Genomic DNA, 23,220 nt, shown 5'->3' with positions numbered 1-23,220 from the left:
GAAAGTAGATGATGAGGACATCACACAGTATAGTCCTGGAGAAAACCCGGCTCCCTCCAATGTCCATCCGGCACCACCCAGTGTAGATGGACCATCGGATTCCTCGTATCCTGAGGAACCTCAGACTGTGCGGGACCAGGCCGGCCTTCCAACAGAGAAAAGGTTCTCCTGTACTGAGTGCGGGAAGGATTTTCCTTCTAAATCCCATCTTAATGTGCATAAAAGATCTCACACGGGGGAGAAGCTGTATTCCTGTCCAGAGTGCGGGAAATGTTTTTCATAGAAGTCCCATCTTTACACACATCAGAGATCTCATACGGGGTATAAGCCGTATTCCTGTCCTGAGTGCGGGAAATGTTTTTCACAGAAGTCTCATCTTTACACACATCAGATATCTCACACAGGAGAGAAGCCGTATTCCTGTCCTGAGTGCGGGAAATGTTTTTCACAGAAGACCAGATTTTACTCACATCAGAGATCTCACACAGGGGAGAAGCCGTATTTCTGTCCTGAGTGTGGAAAATGCTTTTCATGGAAGTCCAGTCTTTCCAAACATCAGAGATGTCACACAGGAGAGAAGCCGTATTCTTGTCCTGTGTGTGGGAAATGTTTTTTAGACAAGTTCAGACTTCACACACATCAGAGATCTCACACAGGGGAGAAGCTGTATTCCTGTCCTGAGTGTGGGAAATGTTTTTTAGCTAAGTCCGGTCTTTACAAACATCAGAGATCTCACACAGGAGAGAAGCCATATTTTTGTTCAGAGTGTGGGAAATGTTTTTCAGACAAGTCCTATCTTTCCACACATCAGAGATCTCACACGGGGGAGAAGCCATATTCCTGTCTTGAGTGCGGGAAATGTTTTTCAGACAAGTCCAGTCTTAACAAACATCAGAGATCTCACACAGGGGAGAAGCCATATTCCTGTCCAGAGTGCGGAAAAAGTTTTTCACAGAATTCCAGTCTTTGCAAACATCAGAGATCTCACACAGGAGCGAAGCCATATTCCTGTCTAGAGTGTGGGAAATGTTTTTCAGACAAGTCCAGTCTTCACACGCATCAGAGATCTCACACAGGGGAGAAGCCATATTTCTGTCTTGCGTGTGGGAAATGTTTTTCATGGAAGTCCACTCTTTCCAAACATCAGAGATGTCACACAGAGGTGAAGCCGTATTCTTGTCCTGAGTGCAGGAAATATTTTTTAAATAAGTCCAGTCTTCACACACATCAGATATCACATACAGGTGAGAAGCCATATTCCTGTCCAGAGTGCGGAAAATGTTTTTTACGGAATTCCACTCTTTCCAAACATCAGAGATGTCACACAGGTGTGAAGCCATATTCCTGTCCTGAGTGTGGGAAATGTTTTTCAGACAAGTTCAGTCTTCACAGACATCAGAGATCTCACACAGGGGAGAAGCCATATTCCTGTCCTGAGTGCAGGAAATGTTTTTCAGACAAGTTCAGTCTTCACAAACATCAGATATATCACACGGGGAGAAGCCGTATTCCTGTCCAGAGTGCGGTAAATGTATTTTCCAGAATTCCAGTCTTTGCAAACATCAGAGATCTCACACAGGAGAGAAGCTGTATTCCTGTCCAGAGTGTGGGAAATGTTTTTCACACAAGTCCAGTCTTCACACACATCAGAGATCTCACACGGGTGAGAAGCCATATTCCTGTCCTGAGTGCGAGAAATGTTTTTCAGACAAGTCCAGTCTTCACAAACATCAGAGATCTCACACAGGGGAGAAGCCGTATTCCTGTCCAGAGTGCGGAAAATGTTTTTCACAGAATTCCAGTCTTTGCAGACATCAGAGATCTCACACAGCAGAGAAACTGTATTCCTGTCCAGAGTGTGGGAAATGTTTTTCAGACAAGTCCAGTCTTCACACACATCAGAGATCTCACACAGGGGAGAAGCCGTATTTCTGTCCTGAGTGCGGGAAATGTTTTTCACAGAAGTCCCATCTTTCCAAACATCAGAGATCTCATTCAGGGGAGAAGCCACTTTCCTGTCCTGAGTGAGGGAAATGTTCCTCACTGAAGTCCTGTCTTCCTGTACATCAGGGGTCCCACACAACCCTGGAGGTGTATTAGTGCCTTGAGTGCGGGAAATGTCTTCTAGATGAATGTCGCTTAACATCCCAGCTCTCATGTGGGGAAGAAGCACACCCTGATATACACCTCAGATATACTCCATGGCTGATCTTCATCATGGAAGAGACAGTTCATAAGGAGATCAGAGGTCCCCAAAGCCATGGATGAAGTGTGGGACTGGGTCAGCCATTGATGGCAGGAGAAGAATAAAAATGGAGTCCTGCCCTGGGATTGGCTGAGTACATTTTGTGGTGGGAGATTTCACAAACACTTGGAGGTCTTGTCACACTTACCTCTAACACAGGTGGTCGGCTTGTGAGATTCCATTTGTGATCTTGTAATAAATGTGATATTACGGTAATGCTCCCTCTTGTGTGTTGTCTTTGACAGTTCCTAGATTCCCCCATCTGTGGACGGCTGCACCTCATCAAGTGACAGATAACGTGTGGAATTGTGAAGCACCAAGATTTGAGTGTTGTTGTGTTTGGCAACATTTGATTGACAAGGCAGATTATATTCAGAGTAATCGGGGTCCAATCCCTGGTCAAAAGACAGGCAAAGTTCAGAGAGTAATTGATATCTGATCCAAGGTCATAAACAGAGGAATCCAAACAGCAGAGCAGGACAGACAGACAGGGAGCTTAAACGTGTATTACACACACTATCACAAACATGAGACTGCAGGTTTGGCTGGCTTAAATCAGATTTATTCTCCACCCAGAGACTTGCTGCATCATAGCTAAAACCAGGATGCTTTAATGAGACCATCAGTTGTGATGGATTGGGGGCACTAGACGTTCCTGACATTAACCTCCATCTGAAAAGGGGCCAAATAATCCCTTAAAGGCATGTTGGACATCCAGCATAGGACCATCAGGCTGGGCATTAAACAAAGGACCAGCATGCTGAGCAATGGTCAGGGGCAGGGGTGGACTGACCATTTGGAAACATGGGCACTGCCCGAGGGCCTGGGGTCAGTAGGGGGCCCCATGAGATGCCCGTGGTACCTTTTTCATTGGCTTTTTTGAGTTTGGGCAAGGACACAGGGGCCCCATGATCCCCTATTGTCTGGGGGCCCCATGAGTTGTCAGTCTGCGCCTGGTCAGGGGATCAGCAAAGTCAGGTTGGTTAGCAGGCAGAGAGTTTATGAAGCCAAACTGGACAGCAGAGAACCTGTAACATCAGGTTGGATAGAAGGTGATATGGTACTGAAGTCAAGCTGGAACACAGGCTGGATGCAGAGTGGCTGGAAGACAAAGTTGTGACCCCACATGGCTGAATGAGGCAGTTTATCCAAAGGCTGGATGGAACTTCTTAGACAGGTTTCAGCAGATATAGTTGCAGTAGGGTGAGGCCCGGTTACTGAAAGTCCCAAAAATGCGATGCAGAGGCAGACTGGACCACATCAACAGGTGCAGAGGCAGACTGGACCACATCAACAGGTGTAGAGACATACTAGACCGCATCAGCAGGTGTAGAGACAGACTAGACCGCATCAGCAGGTGTAGAGGCAGACCAGACCGCATTCAGCAGGTATAGAGACAGACTAGACCGCATCAGCAGGTGCAGAGGCAGACTAGACCGCATCAGCAGGTGCAGAGGCAGACTAGACCGCATCAGCAGGTGCAGAGACAGACTAGGCCGCATCAGCAGGTGTAGAGACAGACCAGACCGCATCAGCAGGTGTAGAGACAGACTAGACCGCATCAGCAGGTGTAGAGACAGACTAGACTGCATCAGCAGGTGTAGAGACAGACTAGACCGCATCATCAGGTGTAGAGACAGACTAGACCGCATCAGCAGGTGTAGAGACAGACCAGATCGCATCAGCAGGTGTAGAGACAGACCAGACCGCATCAGCAGGTGTAGAGACAGACTAGACCGCATCAGCAGGTGTAGAGACAGACTAGACCGCATCAGCAGGTGCAGAGACAGACTAGACCGCATCAGCAGGTGTAGAGACAGACTAGACCGCATCAGCAGGTGCAGAGACAGACTAGACCGCATCAGCAGGTGTAGAGACAGACTAGACCGCATCAGCAGGTGTAGAGACAGACTAGACCGCATCAGCAGGTGTAGAGACAGACTAGACGACATCAGCAGGTGTAGAGACAGACTAGACCGCATCATCAGGTGTAGAGACAGACTAGACCGCATCAGCAGGTGTAGAGACAGACTAGACCGCATCAGCAGGTGTAGAGACAGACTAGACCGCATCAGCAGGTGTAGAGACAGACTAGGCCGCATCAGCAGGTGTAGAGACAGACTAGACCGCATCAGCAGGTGTAGAGACAGACCAGGCCGCATCAGCAGGTGTAGAGACAGACCAGACCGCATCAGCAGGTGTAGAGACAGACTAGACCGCATCAGCAGGTGTAGAGACAGACTAGACCGCATCAGCAGGTGTAGAGACAGACTAGGCCGCATCAGCAGGTGTAGAGACAGACCAGACCGCATCATCAGGTGTAGAGACAGACTAGACCGCATCAGCAGGTGTAGAGACAGACCAGATCGCATCAGCAGGTGTAGAGACAGACCAGACCGCATCAGCAGGTGTAGAGACAGACTAGACCGCATCAGCAGGTGTAGAGACAGACTAGACCGCATCAGCAGGTGCAGAGACAGACTAGACCGCATCAGCAGGTGTAGAGACAGACTAGACCGCATCAGCAGGTGTAGAGACAGACTAGACCGCATCATCAGGTGTAGAGACAGACTAGACCGCATCAGCAGGTGTAGAGACAGACTAGACCGCATCAGCAGGTGTAGAGACAGACTAGACGACATCAGCAGGTGTAGAGACAGACTAGACCGCATCATCAGGTGTAGAGACAGACTAGATGACATCAGCAGGTGTAGAGACAGACTAGACCACATCAGCAGGTGTAGAGACAGACTAGACCGCATCAGCAGGTGTAGAGACAGACTAGACCGCATCAGCAGGTGTAGAGACAGACTAGACCACATCATCAGGTGTAGAGACAGACTAGACCGCATCATCAGGTGCAGAGACAGACTAGACCGCATCAGCAGGTGTAGAGGCAGCAGACCTTGAGGACAAGTCAGCCTGGACATGCATCCAAGGGTGTTTATGGACAGGCAAAGGAAGGGGTAATGCAGAGTGTTGGACTTTTGAGGACTTATAGTAAGCACAGATTCTGCAAGCTCTTACACAGAAACAGGAGTCCTTATGGAGAGAGGCCACTAAAGCCCACGAGAAACCAAAGAAAAGGTTTTAGTATTCCCTGGGAGCTCGGCCGTCTTAGCTGGATATGCCTCTGAAAGCACTTTATGCCTAAGGTGGAGGGGAACAAACAGCTTTCCAGGGGTAGAATAAGCAGAGCACTAGACGGGCCCTAAAAATAGAGTTTAAAGGTTCAGGGGAAGGGCCCTTTTCTTGGCTTATTGGAGCAGCTGGTGACAAAGTGGCCATGGTCCTCCCAGTATAAGCAGAGTCCCTGAGATCTTCTAGCCTTTTCCCCAGAGGATAAAGGATAGGCCTAACCTGAACCGGCTTCTTGGATCTGGGGCCTTCCACCCCGAGTCAGGTGACCAGTGGTGGAAATCAGAACAGTATTGTTCAGCAATGTATTTATCCTGATGGTCAGTTTCTGCTGAGTGGGCACGGTCAGGATTATCATTGATTAAACCCAACTGACCTTCAGGCTGGATCATCTGTGAGGAGACTAAAAGCCCAAGACTGGGGGCCCCTGCAACCATGTGACAACAAGGTTAACCCGTGTCCTTCAGAACCAGAAGAATGTGGTCTGAGCTTGAAGCATAGTAAACAACTGTTTTTAAAGTTGGAAAACATGTCGGGTCACCAGAAACATGATCAGGCGGGATAACCCTGGGCTCTGGTTCCTGCATTACTGCTGGAGGTGCGTTTACATGCACAGATAGTTCCTGGACTTGACCTCTCAGTTTGCATATCTCCTCAGCAAATACATGATCCTGTGTAGAGTCCATCTTCACAGAAACATGTTCTTGTTAAAGACTTGTGATAATGTCACACTTACCCCTAACACAGGTGGTCACACACTAGAGATGGCTTCTGTGTTCTTTACCTAAAGCCGCCCCCTTTCCCATAAGGCAAGCTCAGTTACTCTCAGGACTTATACACAATGCTATAGTGCCTGGCTACCATGCTGGGGTAGGTGTGAACTGAGCACAGAAAAAAGGGACTTGAGGTTGGCAGCCAGACAGATTGGTTCAATGACAGTCCAGGTACAAGGCAGGCAAGGCTTGGGGTACTCGGAATCAGATCCATAGTCAACAGGAAGGCAGAGTTCAGAGATATCCGATCCGAGGTCGTCAATGAGGGAATCCAAACTGGCAGACAAACAGGGAGATTGGAGCATGTGTTAAAAACACAATATCACAAGCATGAGACTGCAGGCTTGGCTGGCTTAAATCAAGTTTGGTCTCCACCCAGAGACTGGCAACATCCATCAACTTTCAGCTAGACATACAGACAGGGAGAATGTATCACATCCAAAACCAGGATGCTGGAATGAGACCAGCAGCAGTGATGGAGCAATAGTGCTAGATGCTCCTGACAATTGTCCAAATGTGACCAGTGGCCATATTTAGTCAGTGATGTCACTGCTATCCCCACCCCCTTCCTTACATGGTAGGGATTCCCAATGACATCACTGATTCCTGGGGATTTGGCAGTTACAAGTATCCGTTGCTTCCTTAGTCCCCAGTGCAGGACGCTGTTATATATAAACGTGCATTTGGTTTCAATTTTTTTTTTGTATGAAAATGTCATTTTCAGAGATTGAGATGTACAGCAATATTCTGGAAAAACCACCAACTTTATCAAATCCACCCGAACCAACGAATATACAAAACAAATGCTGGAAATACAAAACAAATTCTGAAGATGAATTGGGCCAACATAACGAAGGGGAGTAAATGAAATTCTTCAATGAACGAATGTATCCAAACTAAATGGAAATCTCCAGAATGGACACGCCTAGTTATATATAGAAGTGGTAGAAATGTCTCTTCTACATGTGATGATCGGCTCCTGCAAAACACGGGACCGGAACAGGCAAAGTTTGGTTTGTACTGTCGTCTCATCCCTACTCTCCAACAACTAAACCCAGAGATCATCCCAAGTGGTCATTGTATTTGTCCCTTACATTGGTGACCAATGGGAGAAGGACCCCTTATATCAGTGGTCACTGTAGTGGTCCCTTACATTGGTGACCAATGGGAGAAGGACCCCCTTATATCAGTGGTCAGTGTAGTGGTCCCTTACATTGGTGACCAATGGGAGAAGGACCCCTTATATCAGTGGTCAGTGTAGTGGTCCCTTACATTGGTGACCAATGGGAGAAGGACCTTCTTATATCAGTGGTCAGTGTAGTGGTCCCTTACATTGGTGACCAATGGGAGAAGGACCCCTTATATCAGTGGTCAGTGTAGTGGTCCCTTACATTGGTGACCAATGGGAGAAGGACCCCCTTATATCAGTGGTCAGTGTAGTGGTCCCTTACATTGGTGACCAATGGGAGAAGGACACCCTTATATCAGTGGTCAGTGTAGTGGTCCCTTACATTGGTGACCAATGGGAGAAGGACCCCATTATATCAGTGGTCAGTGTAGTGGTCCCTTACATTGGTGACCAATGGGAGAAGGACCCCCTTATATCAGTGGTCAGTGTAGTGGTCCCTTACATTAGTGACCAATAGGAGAAGGACCCCCTTATATCAGTGGTCAGTGTAGGCCTACCCAAACGAACGCTATCCCCACTCCAGTCGATCCTAAACTCAGCGGCTAGACTCATCCACCTCACCAATTGCTCCACATCTGCCTCCCCCCTCTGCCAATCCCTTCACTGGCTCCCGATTGCCCAACGCATCAAATTCAAACTGTTAACTCTGACCTACAAAGCCATTCACAATGACGCCCCAAACTACATAACTGACCTGATACCCAGATACTACCCTACCCGTGCCCTCCGCTCCTCACAGGACCTCCTACTCTCTAGCTCCCTGGTCTCCTCCTCCCATGCCCGATTGCAGGACTTCTCCAGGCCTTCCCCCATCCTCTGGAACTCTCCACCCCAATCCATCAGACTGTCGCCTACCCTCACCTTCAGGCGCACCCTGAAAACCCTCCTCTTCAGGGAAGCCTACCCCAACCTCACCTAACACCCAACCTCACCTAACAACTAACCTCCTCCACTCCTCCCACCACTCCATCCCCCACAGCCATCTCCTCCTGTGCCACCTGTCATGACCCACGGTCGCCACCGACCAACAGGCGACAATCGCACGACCACGACTAACAGTAATACGTCGCGCCCACGGCGTCAGACCCCAGACCTTCTCACCAAACTCGTGACCGAAGGACCAGCTGATCTAAAACCGCGGTGTGACGCACGTAACAAGGCCCCAGCCAGCTGCACCCAGCACAGCGATTGCCCAGCTAATGGACTACAATCGGTGCCTGCAGCCTGAATGCGCTTGTTACTGGGTCGGGTTAATTACGCAACTAACCCTCTACTGCCACCACCACTTTTGTCGGACACTGGGAAACTCCCGTTATCAAATATACACTATAATGATTGAAATACTGATGTATATAGTACGGCCCACGGACCTGCTATACAGAGATATAACCACAGTAGCGCAGGGATTTGTGAATTGCAAGTAAGCGCTTATAAACAGTTTAACACTTTCAGAAAGAAAGATTTATTACTAAAAGCGTCAGACAGATGCAAATAAATATTTACAAAGAGATGTCACAAAAATATATATATATGTATATAAAGACACAGCAAAGAGATAATTAGGAAGAAGATTACAGGGTTAAGTTACTTGCCCTTAGCCTGGGTTTGCAAATCCAAGATGCAGAGCAGAAAGGTTCTTTGATCTCCTCTGTTACGATGTGTGTGAGTGTGACAAGCTCTAACTCTCTTGAAAGTCCCTCTCAAGGGGAGGGGGGGGGGGGCTCTGACTACACGTTTTGGGAGTGGTCATTGGGGAACTCTAAACTAAACTACCAGCTTCATATCCCATTATATGAACCATACAGTTGACCTGAGGAATGTTCAGTTCTCGGGTCAGTTTGATAAGGTGTGGGGCTTACATAGCTTTGGGTGACCAAAGTGAAACGTTCGCAGACAGCGTGTCTCCACTTCCCATGTCTTAGGTTGTTCAACATCATCTGCCAGGAGATAGTCTGCCTCACAGGAATGCAAGGGGGGGATGTGAGGAATGATTCGAGGAAGACCTCAAATACAGCAAGGAACAGGGGAACTCCGCTTCCAGCTCTGATGAGCTAGTTTGTTACAAAAGCAAAGGTTGAAGGAGAACTCCGCTTCCAGCTCTGAGGAGCTAGTTTGCTACACCACCTTCCCTTCCCTCCTAGACTGTAAGCTCGAAAGAGCAGGACCCTCGCACCTCTCGTGTATTGTATTGTCACTGTCTTGTCTCATGTTCTGTCCCCCCCCGTTACTGTACAGTGCTGAGCAAACCCTTTGGCGCTATATAAATACTGTATAATAATAATAATCCTAACAGGAGTTCTGTCATTTTTCAGGATGTCAGGAAAAACATGTCCTCCGTCAGTAAATGTTCATGTTGTGTCAGTAATAAAAGTCACGGAGGGTTGGGAACCCTGCAAGGGGGGCAGAGATATGTGACTGCCTAGTCCAGCCTTTCTCAGCCAGGGTTCCTCCAAAGGGTTCTAGGGCTTCCTTGTCACTTCATTGGGCTGTATATGGAAGTGTCACCGACCAGCCGTTTCTGGATACACAGCTTTGTCATCATTGCACACACACACAGGATTTTGTTTTTCATTCAATACAATTTTTATTATAATTTTACATTTAACAAGATTGAAGCATAAAAAACATTCAGGAAACAGTAAAGGCAGAAATCCAATTGGTCAGGAAGATCCCTTGTCTGGAATGTGGGGGCGGAGTCATTATTATAGGTGTACAATACAATACACAACGTGTTCCATTATTATAACAAAGTATTGTAGAAAAGATCCCAACATAGAAAATGGGGGAAAGGAGGAAATAAAGGCGGATATGAAGGGGAATCTGTGTACGGGGAACACCTTAACAATCACCACCATTTTATTCTCCAGGGCCTCTGATGTCACAGAATAGATGTTTGGGGGTTTATCTCATCTTCAGGACCAAAATCTGCATTTTCCCATGTGTGCAAAATCATGCAGAAACAGCTCTGGCAGTGAGAGGGTTAATGTGGGCTAGATGGGATCCCTCTGCTGGGGTGACATTAGAGCTCCCCCTAGCTGCAGCCTGGTAATAACATTGCTGGGAGGTCTCTTCATTTCTCTGCTCCATACTTCCCGTCTTTATAGAAACGTCTCCTGACATTTGGGGGTCTATTCATAAAGAATGTGTGGAACCATTCACCTGGTGAAAGTGCATGTCCATTCCTCCTGTGTGAATGGGGGAACCAATGTTATTAGGATCACATCTGAGCTGCTGGAATGTCTTCCATTCATGGAAAATACATTGAAAACGTCTTCTGCCATCAATGGCCGACCCGGTCCCACACTTCATCCATGTCTTTGGGGACCTCTGATCTCCTTATGGACTGTTTCTTCCATGATGAAGATCAGCCATGGAGTATATCTGAGGTGTATATCAGGGTGTGCTTCTTCCCCACATGAGAGCTGGGATGTCCAGCAACATTCATCTAGAAGACATTTCCCGCACTCAAGGCACTAATACACCTCCAGGGTTGTGTGGGACCCCTGATGTACAGGAAGACAGGACTTCAGTGAGGAACATTTCCCTCACTCATGACAGGAATATGGCTTCTCCCTCATGTGAGATCTCTGATGTTTGTGCAGACTGGAGTTCTCTAAAAAACATATCCCGCACTCAGAACAGGAATACAGCTTCTCTCCCGTGTGAGATCTCTGATGTGTGTAAAGATTGGACTTCTGTGAAAAACATTTCCCGCACTCAGGACAGGAATACGGTTTCTCCCCCGTGTGAGATCTCTGATGTGTGTAAAGATTGGACTTCTTTGAAAAACATTTCCCACACTCAGGACAGGAATACGGCTTCTCCCCCGTGTGAGATCTATGATGTGCGTGAAGACTAGCCTTGTCTGAAAAACATTTCCTGCACAGAGAACAGGAATAAGGCTTCTCCCCTGTGTGAGATCTCTGATGTGAGTAAAGATTGGACTTATCTGAAAAACATTTCCCGCACTCAGGACAGGCATAAGGCTTCTCTCCTGTGTGAGATCTCTGATGTCTGTGAAGACTAGTTTTGTCTGAAAAACATTTCCCGCACTCAGGACAGGAATACGGCTTCTCCCCTGTGTGAGATCTCTGATGTGTGTAAAGATTGGATTTTTGTGAAAAACATTTCCCGCACTCAGGACAGGAATACGGCTTCTCCCCTGTGTGAGATCTATGATGTGCGTAAAGACTAGCCTTGTCTGAAAAACATTTCCCGCACACAGGACAGGAATACGGCTTCTCCCCTGTGTGCAATCTCTGATGTGAGTAAAGATTGGACTTATCTGAAAAACATTTCCCGCACTCAGGACAGGCATAAGGCTTCTCTCCTGTGTGAGATCTCTGATGTGTGTGAAGACTAGTTTTGTCAGAAAAACATTTCCCGCACTCAGGACAGGAATACGGCTTCTCCCCTGTGTGAGATCTCTGATGTCTGTAAAGATGGGATGTTTTTGAAAAACATTTCCCGCACTCAGGACAGAAATACGGCTTCTCCCCTGTGTGCAATCTCTGATGTATGTAAAGATTGGACTTTTGTGAAAAACATTTCCCGCACTCAGGACAGGAATACGGCTTCTCCCCCATGTGAGATCTTTTATGCCTATTAAGATTGGATTTACAATGGAAACATTTCCCGCACTCAGTACAGGAGAAGCTTTTCCCTGTTGGAAGGCCGGCCCGGTCCCGCACAGTCTGAGGTTCCTCAGGATACAAGGAATCCGATGGTCCATCTACACTGGGTGGTGCTGGATGGACATTGGAGGGAGCCGGGTTTTCTCCTGGACTATACTGTGTGATGTCCTCATCTTCTACTTTCCAGTCTGGAGACAAAGTGAGACAATCCTCGGAGGTTTTCCTCATCTCCCGGCCATGGACTAAAATACAAAGACAAAGAGGATTACTAGACAGGAGCTGATTGGTTCCCCCAAACCAGGACTCCGCCCACATCAGGCAGCTTGGTCTCTGAGGAGCTTACAATTCCACCCTCAAGGGAACTAGGAAATGGCTCCTCTGATCTCCTACCAGGTCATTTCTTTATTCATGGACCTTAGTCAGAGAGTGAGGAAACAACCAGAACTGTCTTTTATAGAAGGGACAGTGATGAGGGGATTATAGGACGAGGGTCCCCACCCCCTCTATCACTCATCGCCATCTTCCCAACACAAGAAGTACTGCACTTCCTTATTTACTCCATGATTTAGTCATGAAGAACAGCGGGGCTGAGCCCCACCAGAGGTCAGAGAGTGAGGATGGGGGGAGAACAACCAAGATGAAGACTGGACTGATCCTGAAGACCACCATCATTGGGGTATTGACTCCTCCCTCATTATCACTTTCTGTTTAAGGGTCCAAAGTTGGAGGATGTTATCACATTATTATCACCATGTAAAAGTCTGTGCTCCAATCACATCATCCGATATAAAATGTCCAGCTGGGAGGAAATGGGAGAAAAAGAAGTAAGGCCAATGTAATGTACAACTTATTATATAGGATACAAATGTTAGGACTATACAGTATCAGAATGATGTAATGTACAACATAGAGTATACAGTGCAGGGGTCAGGAGTATGTAATGTACAACATAGAGTATATAGTGCAGGGGTCAGGAGTATGTAATGTACAACATAGAGTATATAGTGCAGGGGTTAGGAGTATGTAATATACAACATAGAGTATATAGTGCAGGGGTCAGGAGTATGTAATGTACAACATAGAGTATATAGTGCAGGGGTCAGGAGTATGTAATGTACAACATAGAGTATATAGTGCAGGGGTCAGGAGTATGTAATGTACAACATAGAGTATATAGTGCAGGGGTCAGGAGTATGTAATGTACAACATAGAGTATATAGTGCAGGGGTCAGGAGTATGTAATGTACAACATAGAGTATATAGTGCAGGGGTCAGGAGTATGTAATGTACAACATAGAGTATATAGTGCAGGGGTCAGGAGTATGTAATGTACAATATAAATTATACAGTGTAATGGTCAGGACTCATAAAATTAGTATTCAGCAATCAGCAGACACATGAATTGTTACTGTAGACAAGTTGCAGAGGTCCCACACCGCTGCCTCCCATCTCCTGAGACTGCACTCAGTGACTTGGGTCTGAGACACTACAGACATATCCCTCCACCCGGCACAGCCAGCAGATAACAGAGAAGGTCCCCTGGAGGAGTCAGGCACAAGCTAGGAGACCCCAGTCACATGTCCTGGGTGCCTACATTATGCAATGCTTAGAGTAAAAATCAACATTTTGCTGCCAGCTGAACCCCAGAACCTCCATAAATCCAGTCTAGAGACATAAATTGTGTCTGCAGCACAGAGAAGGAAGATTATCCGAGAGAAATCCAGGAATACAGGACGGGGAACACAGCTCAGGAAAGTGACCAGGGGATTACAGGCTGATATCACCCAGTCCCCGCCCTACTCTGGACCAATCAGTGAGCAGTATGGGTGGAGGAATGGATTTAGTGTTCATGACCCACCTGTGCTGATCTCTGTAGGAGTGTCCTCCTCTATAAATGTCCCCGTTATTCCATCCTCCTCCATAGACTGCTGATCATCCCTCACATACGCCTCTTCTTCTTCTGCTTTCACCTCAACTTTTATATCTATCAGATCTTCATCCTAATAAAATAATAATAGAAGAGCTCATCTGTAAAACATAAACTCCAATATTGTGGCATCACATAAAAAAATATCACTTCTATGAGTCCATGTTCTTAATGCTCCATCCCACCAACCTTGTAATAGTGAGGGATGGTGTGACCTTCCTGTGTGGAATCCCGGGAATACAGAGGACGGGGACATCTCTCTGGTGGGTTCCTGGTATTAGGTGGCTCCATCATATCCTTGTGTCCTTCTGAAAACTCCTCCATCACTCCATACTCCTCATCCTCCTCTTTATACTCTTCTTTAACATCAATATTCTCATCCCCGAGGATTCCACTCTGAAAGATATAATAAAACATTCATTGTAACAAACATGCTGTGTATAAATCACAACTACCAATAATTGTCATCATCTACCTGATGATGGTGAGGGATGGTGTGACCTTCCTGTGTGGAATCCCGGGAATACAGAGGACGGGGACATCTCTCTGGTGGGTTCCCATGACTGGATCCATCTGTAGGAAACACACACACTGACTGAATCCATTGTTTCTATGTGTTTATCAGATGATGGGGGATCTAGGTGGATCCTCCGTACTGCTCTCTCCTTTACAATAAAGTCTCCTCTTACCCGGTGATGTGAGGGGCGGCTGATTGTCCATCATGACGTCCTTGTAGAGATCCTTGTGTCCTTCTAAATACTCCCACTCCTCCATGGAGAAATAGACAGTGACACCCTGACACCTTATAGGAACCTGACACACACAATGATACAGTCACCATCCAGACACATCCCTTGTCTGTTACTGGAGAATGTCCCAGAATTCCCGGCACCGCTCACCTCTCCTGTCAGCAGCTCAGTGATCTCTCTGGTGACTTCTAGAATCTTCTTCTTCTTTCTCTCTTCTATCAGGGAGGGAGGTGGAGGCAATGTGATGTCATATGATCTCCAGACTTCACAGGAGGAAAACTCTACATCTGAACACAAATAGTCACATCAAATGATATTCCCAGAATCCTCCTCACCTCTCCATTCAGGTCTCCATTTTATTAAAGCCCCACTTCAGGCTGAGGTATAATTTCCCCCACAGGACCCCCACACTACGCAGGGTATAGGCTTGTTGCAGCATTCTGATGTCATTACATACAACGCAGGACCAACAGTCCCACTTTACATGTGAGGATACCAAGGGACCCCCCACATCCTAAGAGGAACAGAAAAAAGCCAAATGGAGGGACATTGGGGGAAGGAGCTGTGAGGTCACTGTGATGTCATAGGATTCTCTGACTCTGGATGGAGGGACATTGGGAGGAGGAGCTGTGAGGTCAGTGTGATGTCATAGGATTCTCTGGATGGAGGGACATTGGGGGGAGGAGCTGTGAGGTCAGTGTGATGTCATAGGATTCTGTCTCTTGATGGAGGGACATTGGGAGGAGGAGCAGCTGTGAGGTCAGTGTGATGTCATAGGATTCTCTGACTTCCATCATGAATGAGATGAGGGGGAGAGGAGGAAGTCACTGAAGGTGACCATAGATCCATGGAAATTCAGCTGGTTCAGCAGGGATCGCTCACATTTCCATCCATGTGTGGCCACTGCCGGATAAAAGCCACTCCCCCAGCAGCCAATAGCTTCAGTGCTGATCTGTGTATTCTGAGAGCGGAGGAGTCCCCCCATTGTCAGAAAAAAAGAGTGCAGCGGGGAGGATTCCCCCATCCACCTCCTATGTGTGGATGGGGGAATCACTTCAGTTTTTATGGTCATCCCGCTGGCTGAACGATAAAACTGAACCATGTAGGCCAGCTTTGGGAGCAAATATATTATCATCAACTCCTCCCCCTGAAGGGGTTCATCTACGTATTACCTCCTATGCTGCCAGATCCAGGAATGTCTCCTTTCTACTTCCTCCTGATTCACGTCTCCTATGGGACTTCCTGTCTGTACCTGACATCACTTCCTCTTTACCTGACATCACTTCCTGTCTGTCTTCCATAGAGACTTCCTGTCTTGGTAGAAGTGAGAGCCCCACCTTGTGGAGCTCAGAGGAACTGCAGCCCCGAGAAGCGTCTGGTAGTGTGACCCCGGCCTTGTGCTGGGTGTGTATGGACTGTAGATCCTTATAGAGGGGTCACCTCCACTCCCACCAAGAGGGACAGAAATGCTCGGGGGAGGGGTTTTGGCCCCTTTGATTTTGCAGTAACATTGATTGCAGATTTAGTCCTGTAGAACATCTGGTATATGGATACAAAGCCCCCCAGCTGGGAGTAAAGGGTGGAAATGGCTGGTGACCCCCAGATTTGGGCAATGATGTCATCACTATAAATGGATAAAACCCGCGCTATGTGTAACAACTCCAAACCTACAAAAACCTTCTAGCGGACTGCTGCTGTAACAAAGGGAAGGATTCCCTGTCATCTAGAAGAGCATTATGTGTCACAGCGCTGTCCTATTGTGTGTGCACAGAAATCATCACAAATACACTACAAATATGTGGAGACATTCAGAGATAAAGAGCTCAGGGCTCCAAATCCTATTCTCTGCACATCCACTGCTTCCACTTTACACCCACTTCATTGGTCTTATGGGGTTTATCAATAAATGAAGGAAACTGAACCGTGTGCAAATCCATCCACAACATAAAGGGCTTTGTGCTCAAGATGCTGCTCCCTGCACATCCACTGCTTCCACTTTACACCCACTTCATTCATCTCATCAGATTTGCTGCTATAGGAAATCATTTATAATGTTCATAAAAACAATTCTGCAGCTAATTGGCCACTAGGATTACTTTTACATGAAAGCCGCCCACCAGCTAATAAACCAGCACTAGAATGATGGCTGTAGCTGCAAGCATCCTCCCGGTATAACCACTCCAAGTCCAGCGACGTTCCAGTACATTGCTGGTCCATGTTGGACATATATGTACCAGCAGAGAACACGGACATACGATGAATCGGGTCTGCGGACCAATATGACTGCAATTCATTCTTTTCTGTAATGTCCATGTTGGGGGTTCGGCCCAGAAAAGTTTTAATTTCATAAACGGTGATAGAGTTCCATGTGAATTGTGTGACAAGAGCTGAATTTGGGGGGCGGCCATGTATTGTGGTGTATAAATTGCCTTGGCCCACAATTGGTACAAATCTTCTGTGAAGAACAGTGGAGGGGCTGAACACTAGTGCTGGCAGTGACCGGGCCGATCCGGCTAACACTGAGTATTGGGGACACTATACAAAGCCGGCACTAGTATAGTTCTGTTCATGATCAATATATTGATCCGTACAAACACTATACTAGTAATGGCGGTGATCAGCGACCTATAGCGTGAGTGCGACAGTGTGCGGCCAATCTAACGCCAGCTGACCCTGGCTGGGAGGGGCTTACTGACCCTGACACTATGTGATGTCACTAGTGGCAGGAATACAGTGATCAGTGATACATTCTATATACTGACACTGTACTAATGGCACTGGCTGGGTGATAAGGTGTGGTCATGGTTCCCTACCTACACGGGATGGGGGATAAGGTGTGGTCATGGTTCCCTACCTACACGGGATGGGTGATAAGGTGTGGTCATGGTTCCCTACCTACACGGGATGGGGAATAAGGTGTGGTCATGGTTCCCTACCTACACGGGATGGGGGATAAGGTGTGGTCATGGTTCCCTACCTACACGGGATGGGGAATAAGGTGTGGTCATGGTTCCCTACCTACACGGGATGGGGGATAAGGTGTGGTCATGGTTCCCTACCTACACGGGATGGGGGATAAGGTGTGGTCATGGTTCCCTACCTACACGGGATGGGGGATAAGGTGTGGTCATGGTTCCCTACCTACACGGGATGGGGGATAAGGTGTGGTCATGGTTCCCTACCTACACGGGATGGGGGATAAGGTGTGGTCATGGTTCCCTACCTACACGGGATGGGGGATAAGGTGTGGTCATGGTTCCCTACCTACACGGGATGGGGGATAAGGTGTGGTCATGGTTCCCTACCTACACGGGATGGGTGATAAGGTGTGGTCATGGTTCCCTACCTACACGGGATGGGTGATAAGGTGTGGTCATGGCTCCCTACCTACACGGGATGGGTGATAAGGTTTGGTCATGGTTCCCTACCTACACGGGATGGGTGATAAGGTTTGGTCATGGTTCCCTACCTACACGGGATGGGTGATAAGGTGTGGTCATGGTTCCCTACCTACACGGGATGGGGAATAAGGTGTGGTCATGGTTCCCTACCTACACGGGATGGGGGATAAGGTGTGGTCATGGTTCCCTACCTACACGGGATGGGTAATAAGGTGTGGTCATGGTTCCCTACCTACACGGGATGGGTAATAAGGTGTGGTCATGGTTCCCTACCTACACGGGATGGGGAATAAGGTGTGGTCATGGTTCCCTACCTACACGGGATGGGTGATAAGGTGTGGTCATGGTTCCCTACCTACACGGGATGGGTGATAAGGTGTGGTCATGGTTCCCTACCTACACGGGATGGGGAATAAGGTGTGGTCATGGTTCCCTACCTACACGGGATGGGGAATAAGGTGTGGTCATGGTTCCCTACCTACACGGGATGGGTGATAAGGTGTGGTCATGGTTCCCTACCTACACGGGATGGGGAATAACACTCATGATAAATAATGACACAAACATTATTGATGATATACTGGAGAGGACCTCTAAGGACATGGGGTTGCTAAATACTGAGACCAGAGCTATTAGAGAACAGCTGGAGATGCCAGAATTAGCTATGGAAAGCATGAGTGCTGCTCTGACAGGTCTGTGTGAGATGACAGAGGACATCTATCAGTCAGCGATACGCCAGTAGGAGGAGCTCGAGCGGCAGCGCAATGACGTCATACCTGGCGTTGACGCCATCTTGGTGCACCCGGATATATCCACACATGCAGTACACCCATGCTGTAGTGGAACTAATGCTGTGAAAACATCTACAGATGTGAGTAGATCCGTCTTTATATTTTAACAATAAAAGGTTTCACACTATATCGGATTTTCTTACTTTATTGGGGACGAGTTTGGAAGGTCATTGGCCCTGAGAAGCAGGAGAGTTCAGGGGAGACCCCGGTACAGAGGAGGAGAGAGTCCCAACATTACTACTAACAAGGAAGCTTTCCTGTGGAACAGCAATACTGCAAGGCTCATTGACCCTGTGGGGCCGGGGCAGGAAGGTGAGGGGGCACCCCAGCCACTGAGGATTGTCACTGATTGGTTGCACACCTGCATGAAGATCATAATTATTATCATGAATTGATTGTTTCCATTAAGGACACTTTATTATTGTGTTGTGCATGCCACACACCATGAAGGGGTTTATGCCCCCATGTAGCATGTATTGAGGGACACAAGGACTATTGCACTTTATAGGCCATCTGGAATATTGGGGTTCTATTTACTTCTATACACTTATGTGTTTCTATCACATCCTTGTAAGAGTTTTCTATATGTGCTCACATCAGTTTATTTGTATTATTCCATTATATTTGTCTCTGTGATATTATTGTCTAGCGCTGCACTACCTATATATTCATCTCAGCCCCCCTGACCACATTGTGACCCCTCTGGCTATCACACCTGAGCTGCTAAGCAGCTTCTGACCAACCATTAGGGTGTAGATCCCCCTGGCTGAACTAGGAGGGCGATACAATGTATAATCTTCTACCTCAAAAGTCCAATTTTACTGGACATACAAAAAGTATATGTGAGCTAGAAGGAATCACTCTCCTGTGGGAACACTTCAAACATTAGAGCTCCCCCTAGCTGCAGCCTGGTAATGACATTACTAGGAGGTCTGTTCATTTATCTGCTCCATACTTCCCGTCTATATAATTTAACATAACATAATACAATATAATAGAATATATTATATCTCCTGACATTTAGGGGTCTATTCATAAAAAACATTTGTATAGCAATCCGCTCAGTGACAAAGCATGTACATTCCTTCTGTGTGAATGGGAAACCATTTAAAATGAATTTTGACTTAAAATGGAAAATGTTGCCTTTTGTTAGAATTTCTATGAGGAAGATCATATTTTCATCGTTTCCCCAGTTTGAACCATGGGAGTTATTATACCAAATAATAGACGAGGGTCATTTTCAGGTCTCAAGTCCCACAAGGGACAAACTTCTCCCCAACTGAAGTATTTAGTTCTGTGTATAGAGAAGGAATGGAAGCCGGGACCCCTCAGTGCAGGAACAAGGGGGGAGGTGATTACAAACACCAAATAATCCCGTGGTGGTCCCCACATCCTCTAGTCTAGCTGAGATGTCATTGTTCTGCCAACGAGAAGGATGAACAAGATGAAGAGACGCGGTATATGGAAGTATTCTCTACGTTTCTGCAGACACAGGGACCATTATTCCAAGCTGAGGGATTCTGGGAGAGCTTGATAATAAAGGTCACAATGGAAGAGTTTCTGTACACCAATGTAATGAGGACAAGAGAAGTCCCACATCATGGATTATACACTGTGTCACGGATAAAATGCACGCCCATGATGACTAGCTAACCAAGGCATGGTCCGCCCGTGACTTGGGTAAAGAGGGAATGAGGGGGACTTTCAGCATATGACTGGTCAGGATACCCTTTCACAGCCCGCACTACCTCTGACCACCATTAGAGGGAGACTCCACTCCAGCTGGCTGACCACACACAGGCAGATATGAATGTTATATACAATCTGGTGCACGCTAAGGATTGAGGAGCAGTCTAGCAATTGGCACACCCTTCTAGGATTCCTCCAGCTATCCTACAAGCTAGAACCCCGGTGTTAATCACTCTTCCACTGTCCACAGACCCCCACATCAGACACACAACACACGGTAGCTTGGCACCACCCAACAGTTTGTCCACAGACTGGTCTACTGGGCCACCACACACACACAGATCTCCGTCTGGCAGATCTATGTTACAATCTGTAGGCCATCTGCCAACACACAGTACAATTGCATACAGATTGGCAATGAACTTAGACCGAGCACATAGACTCTACAATACAACAATCTCTCCGGAGATCATTTTATGATGGAATATCCCAAAAGTCGGCAATGAATTAAATATGTACAAAGAAAAAAGTTGCAATACAAAAAGACACACAATTGGCTATTCACAATAAAATAAAAGGGAATAAAAACAGAAAAAAATTTTTAGCAAGATTTATCCTGTGACTGGAGCAAGTCAGAGAAAGTCCACGATTCACCAGTCACATGGAACCGGCTCCGTACAAATCACCCCGTCCATATCTCAGAGTCCTCAATTTATTGAAATATGGATGTGGGCTGCACATGAGCCCTTGGCCAATCAACCCTGGGGGGTGTTCCTGTAGCAGCCCATTGGATGTTCTGGGTTCTGAAGTGGGCCAGGAAAGGTTTGGATCACTTGTTCAGGGATAGAATTTACGACACCAGTGTGTTAGTCCGAACACAACAGAACCAATCGCTGTTCAGCTGTTGCAATCAGGCACCATATAACTGTTTCCTGTGTTTCTCTGGGATTCCAAAGGGGCTACAAATACAGTTTTACATGCAGATGTAGCCTACAGTGTGTCCAATCAGAAAGAAGTATTTTCATCTCTCTGCAACAAATATTTTAGCTTTTATGAGAGATGAAATACATTCCTTTGATTTGTGGATATAAATCAAAGCTGACAGACACTTTCAGAGCCTTCTCACAGTCTCCTGCTGACTCTTGTAGCCGAAATGACTAGGATTCTTCTTCTAGGTTCAAGAAGGTGGCAAACTCTGGCTACATAGGTGACAACATTGTATTGGCATCCAGGTGACACCTCTAGCCTAGAAGCTGCTCTGTCCTTTCAGATGCTGATTGGTGAACATATGTCTCTGACCGAATACTGAACACTTATCTGTAATAACATGGAATAAAACTAGATTCACAATTACATATGTCTACTGATCACCTCACATCTCAGCTACCCAACCCTTACATTTATGTTACACATTGCTCCAAAAAATGAAAGGAACACTTTGAAAACCCATCAGATCTCAATGAGGAACAATCTCCTGCTGGATCTCTATACTGACATGGGCTGGGTAATGTGTTAGGAATGTAAGGACGCCCCATTGTTTAATGGAAATGAAAATGATCGATCTACAGAAACTGAATTCAAAGGCATCCCAAAAATCAAGAAAAAATGATGCAGCAGGCGAGTCCATTTTACCGAAATTGAATTGCAGCAACTCAGAATGGTCCTCAGTAGTTTGTATGGCCCCCATGTGCTTGTATGCATGCCTGACAATGTTGGGGCATGCTCCTAATGAGACCACGGATGGTGTTCTGGGGGATTTCATCCCAGATCTGGACCAGGGCATCACTGTGCTCCTGGACAGTCTAAAGTGCAACTGGGCGGCTTGGATGAATCTAAACATGACATCCCACAGGTGTTCTATTGGATTTAGGTCTGGCCAGCATGGGGGCCATTCAGTGGTATTAATTCCTTCATCCTTCAGAAACTGCCTGCACACTTTCGCCACATGAGGCTGGGTATTGTTGTGCACCAGGAGGAACCAAGGACCCAATGCATCAGGAGGAACCCAGGACCCACTGCACCAGGAGGAACCCAGGACCCACTGCACCAGGAGGGACCCAGGACCCACTGCACCAGTGTAGGGTCTGAAAATGGGTCCAAAGATTTCATCCCAATACCTAATGGCAGTCAGGATGCCATTGTCTAGCCTGTAGAGGTCTGTGCGTCCCTCCATGAATATGCCTCCCCAGATCATCAGTGACCCACCACCAAAACGGTCATTCTGAATGATGTTAAAGGCAGCAGAATGTTCTCCATGGCTTCTCCAGACCCTTTCATGTCTGTCACATGTGCTCAGGGGGAACTTGCTCTCATCTGTGAAAAGCACAGGGCGCCAGTGTTGGACCTGCCAATTCTGGTGTTCAATGGCAAATGCCAATCCAGCTCTATGGTGCCAGGTAGTGAGCACAGGGCCCACTAGAGGATGTCGGTCCCTCATGCCACCCTCATGAAGTTCCTCCTTGCACAAAGGAGCAGATACAGTTCTGCTGGTGGGTTAAGGAACTTCTATGACCCTCTCCAGCTCTCCTAGAGTAACTGCCTGTCTCCTGGAATCACCTCCATGCTCTTGTCTCCTGGAATCACCTCCATGCTCTTGTCTCCTGGAATCTCCTCCATGCTCTTGTCTCCTGGAATCTCCTCCATGCTCTTGAGACTGTGTTGGGAGACACAGCAAACCTTCTGGC

General features: G+C 47.1%; 1 protein-coding gene across 1 annotated transcript in view; it reads right to left on the bottom strand.

The window, feature by feature from the left end:
* Positions 1-23,220, bottom strand: part of LOC149468149 (uncharacterized) — an 86,838-nt gene that overhangs the window by 21,004 nt on the left and 42,614 nt on the right. Inside the window, 1 exon segment of the mRNA XM_089670684.1 lies at positions 10,915-12,219. Coding sequence (XP_089526810.1) covers positions 10,915-12,219 — 1,305 coding nt within the window.

The sequence above is a fragment of the Staurois parvus genome, unplaced genomic scaffold, assembly GCF_062004578.1.
Source record: "Staurois parvus isolate SC_StPar_1 unplaced genomic scaffold, SC_StPar_1.0 ptg000092l, whole genome shotgun sequence".
In the NCBI taxonomy this organism is placed as follows: Eukaryota; Metazoa; Chordata; class Amphibia; order Anura; family Ranidae; genus Staurois; species Staurois parvus.
The sequence above is the reverse complement of the archived record's forward strand: the minus strand, read 5'-3'. Positions and strand labels throughout refer to the sequence as shown.